At 52.2% G+C, this 5,634-nt stretch overlaps 1 protein-coding gene across 1 annotated transcript; it reads right to left on the bottom strand.

Moving 5' to 3' along the window:
• Positions 1 to 4,505: 4,505 nt before the first annotated feature.
• Positions 4,506 to 5,081, bottom strand: LOC130043233 (endogenous retrovirus group K member 7 Pro protein-like). The gene has a single exon (XM_056135483.1). The coding sequence runs from the start codon at positions 5,079 to 5,081 to the stop codon at positions 4,506 to 4,508; it is 576 nt and encodes a 191-aa protein (XP_055991458.1).
• Between the last annotated feature and the right edge of the window lie 553 nt (positions 5,082 to 5,634).

A 5,634-nucleotide genomic window follows, 5' to 3' on the forward strand; every position in this document is an offset into this window, starting at 1 on the left:
GTTGGGTCCAACTAAATACGACCTGCGAGCCGTCTTCTGTAGCAGCAGAATTTGTGGCCGCATGGTCTAGGGGAACATCTTCCATTGCCAGGCGGTGATAATGCACCTTTATAGGTGCTGCTGCCAGTAAGGCAACCTGCTGTTTGATAAAGCTGAGTAGATGGTTAAACACGCAAGGGCCAATAGTAGCAACTAACAAGAGTGCAGTAAGGGGACCCAAGAAGGGGAGTAGGTATGGGAGAAGAGTGTGAAAGCCCCAGGTAGAGGTAGAGGACTCTCGTTGGCATCGTCTGAGCTCTAAACCCTCGCTGAGTTCCCGCATGGTATCCCGAATGACTGCACTATGATTGACATAGAAACAGCATTCCTCCCCCAGTGCGGCACAGAGTCCACCCTCTTTCAAAAAGAGAAGGTCTAGTCCTCTCCGATTCTGCAGGGCAACTTCAGACAACAAATTGAGGGATTCTTCCAAATGGGCGATCGAGACTTCCAAGCAGCTGTTGTCTGCCTCGACAGCAGCATGAAGGGAGGCTAGTGCAGAATGTTGAGTCACCAGGGACGCGATGCCCATCCCTGCGCCCGCAAGGGTCAGGGTCAGGAGGGTAGCGACAGTGATGGCTGTGAACGGGTCGCGACAATTACGATGGAGATCAGTCCTATTGTCCCAAGCGTCCAAAAAGGAATTGGCCGGATGTTAGAAAATTCGGGGCAGGACAACAACGGAGACACAGAAGTCCTGGGCGGGACGAAAGACTGATCCGGCCAAATGTGGGGTAAGTCCCGCCCAAACGCACAGCCACCAGGATCCAGATGAAGGGAGAACCCACTGGTCTAACTGGAGAGAAGGATCAGGGATGTGGGTGGCGCATAGTTTGGAAGGGTCAAGGGAAGGAGGTGCGGCACCAACACAAAATCCACGGCCTGATACATCCAGGAGGGAAAGGTTCGAGAGAACAGAGGCCCACTCACGGGAGGTATGGAATAAGGCAAGGGGCTGCCTAAGAGGTCAAAAATGGGGGGGGGGCGGTTGCAAGCGCAGCCAGCAGCTGCGTGTAAGGTTTGGGGAGGTGCGGTTGAGGGAGTCAAAAGAGGCCATGACTAAACCACGAAGAGAGTCACTCGATGAGACCTGGGGAAGGGACCCGGTCTGTGGGGACTACTGGGATGGAAGTACTGGGGGTGGTCGCAGGTGGAGCTGAGGGAGCCGGCTGGACAAGGTAGTGCCAGACGCGAAAGAAAAATCCGATGGCCTGACCTGTCAGAGTGCCGCCCGAAGCGCGGACCCCCCCAACGGAGGCCATCTCCCTCCCAACGGGAGCTGGGGAGCAGTTTCCCCAAGGATGTGAACAATAGGAGGAACATGCGGCAACTGTCAGCCCCAGAGGGGGGAATACTTCCCGACGAGCCGGGGGCCCTGGCTCGGTGGCTGTAAATCAAGTAATCGAGGCGGGGGGTGGAGAGAGACAAGGGAGGAAGGCCCGCTACGGAAGATTCACAGCCCCAATTCTTACCAAAAAAGTCAGGCACACCCCCGCACTCAGGACGATGAGGCTGTTCTGGACAAATGTAAATGGTAATTTCCTTCCACGAGTGGTCACAGAGGGACTTGGGCAAGGGCCGCCACTGTAAATTGGGGAAGGCATGCAAAGAACCATTGAGTATGGCATGGCAGTAATCGACCTCTAAGTCAGGGAACCAGGAAAGGGTTTGGGGAGCGCACTTGCAGAAACCATGAGTGGCATCCTTCACAGCGAGTTATCTCTCATTTGTCATCGGGTTGATGAATACTTTCCAGCAGATGGATATAGGCTGGTGTGCCTCACTGTTTGACGGTCAGCACCGGACTGGGTGGAGTGTCATGAACAGCATCAGCAGGATTTCCAGGGACATCTGTGGGGAAAATAGAGGTGTTCTCAGGGCCAGGCGAGGTTCTGGAATTTGTTACATGATTTATAGGTCAGACAAGGTGGGCAGGAAGCCAGCGAGCTGCTCCTTCACGGGTATCAAAAATGCAAGCATGTCCTCTGCCCCAGATCAGAACTGGGTCCGGGCCATGCCACTGAGCCGTGAGTGGATCCTTCCATTTAGGCATAGCATAGGAGTTTTTCGAGTCAGAGTGCCAGAAACGATCTGCAGCACTGCGGCCATCCTTATCCAGGCTCAAAAAATTGAGCACAAACTGCACATGGGACAGCAGTGTCTTAGGAGAGTTAGAGGCACCATATAGGTTTCTATCCTTCACCAATTTGGAGATATACATTTTAAGGGTAGAGTGGGCTCTTTCCACGATACCCTGGCCTTGTGGATTGTAGGGAATTCTGGTAGTATGCTGTATTTGGAATTGTTTGAAAAAGTTCTGAAATTTTTTTTCCAGTATAGCCTGGCCATTATCCATTTTAATGCGCTGAGGCTTCCCCAGGATAGATAGGCAGTAAAGGACATGAGCGATAACATTCTTAGAGGCCTCGCCTGTCTGAGCAGATGCACAGATATACCCGCTGAAGGTATCTATTACCACATGGATATATCTGAGCCGTCCAAAAGAGGAGACGTGGGTGACATCCATTTGCCAGAGTGCGTTAGGAACCAAGCCTCTGGGATTGACTCCCAGGTGGGGTGCAGGCAGAAAGGTGACACAAGACTGGCACTGCTTAATGATTTGTCGGGCCTGCTCTTGAGGGATATTAAACATCATTCTTAAAGTATTAGCGTTAAGATGATGAAGTGCATGAGTCTTAGTGGCCTCGGATACGAGGTCTGGACTGGAAACAGAGGCTGCAATCAGCCGAGTAGCCCGATCAGCCCTGTCATTGCCTTCGGATAGTGGGCCAGGGAGCCCAGAGTGGGCTCTCAGATGGCCTATGAAAAAGGGGAGACGGCAGGAGCGGATGCACTGTTGAATCTGTAAGAACAAACTGGTCACCTGAGAGGATTCCTTAATATAGCTGACAGTTTCAAGGAGCAGAACGGAAAAGGCTACATAGGCACTATCTGTGTATAGATTAAAAGCTGTCTGTTGGGAAGTCCTGAAAAACTTTATAGACGGCCGACAGCTCCACCAACTGGGCGGACGCATAGTCTGTGCGAGAGAAGACAACCTTCTCTTGGTGCACGTATGCTGCCATCCCACTAGAAGATCCATCAGTGAAGATAGTGGGAGCCCCAGGGATGGGGTTATTTCTAGTGAGAGTGGGGAAGATCCATCTGTGTATCTTGCAAAATTGAACCAGTCTGTCTGGAGGGTAATGATTATCTATGAGTCCCTCAAAAGAGACACAGGCTATGGGCCAGTCATCGGAATTCTGGAGTAGCCAGTTTACCTGGTCTCGGTCGTAGGGCTGAATGATGATGGTTGGCTCTAAGCCGAAGTATTTTCTGCAATATTCCCTCCCTAGGCTTATTAATGAGGAAACAAGGAGGTAATAGGGAGTGAGGACACGTCTGGGGGTCGAGAGTAGAGACAACCAGGAAACGGGATGGATCTGCCAAACAAGACCTGTAGGGGAGTGTGGGGTCTCAAAAATTATCAGAGAAAACGGGAGCTCATAGTTCAGGGCAACGATAAACTGTTCATCAATGGCACGTTCTACAAGGGCAAGGGTGCGTCGGGCGTCATCTGTAAGTGTACGGGGGGGGACTAGAATCGGGATCGCCCCGAAGGGTGTCAAATAGAGGTTTAAGGTCATCTTGTGTCACCTTAAGGCAGGGTCGGAGCCAGTTAATATTGCCTAATAGCTGCTGAAAGTCATTTAAAGTCCTCAATGTGGAAGTCATGAGCTGAGCCTTCTGGACTCTGATTCTAGATCGGTCGATCTGAAAGCCTAAGAAGGAGTAGGGGTCACTCATCTGAATTTTGTCTTGAGCTATGGAAAACCCTGCGTGAGTTAGGGTGTCAATCATATGATTGCAGCAACACATAACTTCATCTGGGTGCGGGCCAGCAAGCAGGATATCATCCATATAATGGACGATGTAAATATCCGGCCATTGTTCCCTGACCGGGGCCAGAACACTCGCAACAAACTTCTGACACAAAGTGGGGCTGTTGGCCATTCCCTGAGGTAGCACCTTCCACTGAAACCGCTTCATCGGGCCTCTGAAATTTGTGACGGGAACACTGAAGGCAAATCGGGGGTGATCAGCAGGGTGGAGGGGGATGGAGAAAAAACAGTCCTTTAGGTCAATAACAATCTTGTGCCATAGGGCGGGGATGACTACGGGCAATGGTAAGCCAGGTTGTAATGCTCCAAAGACCACCATGGTCTGGTTTATTGCCCTCAGATCCTGGAGCAGATGCCACTTCCCCGATTTCTTCTTGATCACAAAAATGGGCGTATTCCAGGGAGAATTGGTCAGTTCTATGTGTCCAACAGCGAGCTGCTCCTGCACTAGCGCCTCCGCTGCGGCCAGTTTTTCTGAGGACAGGGTCCATTGATCTACCCACACAGCGTCATCTGATTGCCAGATAATCTTATCAGTGTGGGGTACAGGCAAGTCAACGGCCATTATGGTAAATTTCCCAGTACTTGTCGTCCTACAGAGGGAGAAGGCATCATGGGTTCAGTGAGGCCCTGGGAGTGCCTTCCCAGACCTTGACTAGGAAGATAGCCCTGCTGAAGTAAAAGATCTAGGCCTTTGGTATCTACTAGGATCGGGTCCATTTGGGACAAGACATCCCTCCCCCACAGATTAACAGGCAGGTCGGGGAGGACATAGGGGCGGACGTGGCCTTCCTCTCCTTTGGGGGTCCGCCACTTGAGTTCAGCTGAAATTAATATTGGGTTTTTTGAATGGCCAATCCCCTGCAGGTGTGTTAAAGAGGGGGAGAGTGGCCATTTGGGCGGCCAGTCCCTAGTAGTAATGATGGTAGTATCAGCTCCAGTATCTATAAGGCCGGTAAAGGGCCTGCCTAAGATGGTGAGGGTCAGGAGTGGCTTACACTCCTTTATAGCCTGAGCCAAATGCACCCCCAGTGGCACGGGGCCGGTGGCACCAGGAGCAAGGCCAGGCGGGATGAGGAGCAATTCATCAATGTGGGCACCCAGATCTATACGTAGGAAGGAAGACGTAGTCATGGCCATAATGCTAAGCTGGCCAGTGAGAGTATTATCTATAGTGCCGGGAAGGACCTGGAATTCTTCCAGTATAAGATTCCTGGAAAGAGAGGTGACAACCCCTCCCGATAATGAGGCCAACCATTCCGGCAGACAGAGGCCCCTGGAAATTAACTGGGATGGGCTGAGGTCCCTGTGCCTGGGTTAAGATTGTGGGGGAGGTGGTACGGAGGTCCAATTTGGAGCTTCCTGGGATGGCACGCAGGAGGGAATCGAAGCCGGAGGGGGAACAAGGGCCAGAGGTGGAAGAGTTTGGGGAGGAAGAAAGGGGGAGCCCCACCTGCCTGCTGCATTACGGGGCCCTGGGGCTGGCCCCGCGAGAAGTTTCCCGGGCAAGAGGTAACTCCAACCTGGCAGTCTGATGCCCAATGGTACCTGTCCTTACACTTGGGGCATAATGTATGGGGCACGCGCGCCCTCTCCCGCTCTGGGCAATGGCGCCGGAAATGACCAGGCTTGTTGCAGCCAAAGCAGAATCTAGGGTCAATTGGAGCGGTCATGGGAGTATGGGTTAAACCTT

The sequence above is a fragment of the Sorex fumeus genome, unplaced genomic scaffold (genome assembly GCF_029834395.1).
Source record: "Sorex fumeus unplaced genomic scaffold, SorFum_2.1 ptg000116l, whole genome shotgun sequence".
Taxonomy (NCBI): domain Eukaryota; kingdom Metazoa; phylum Chordata; class Mammalia; order Eulipotyphla; family Soricidae; genus Sorex; species Sorex fumeus.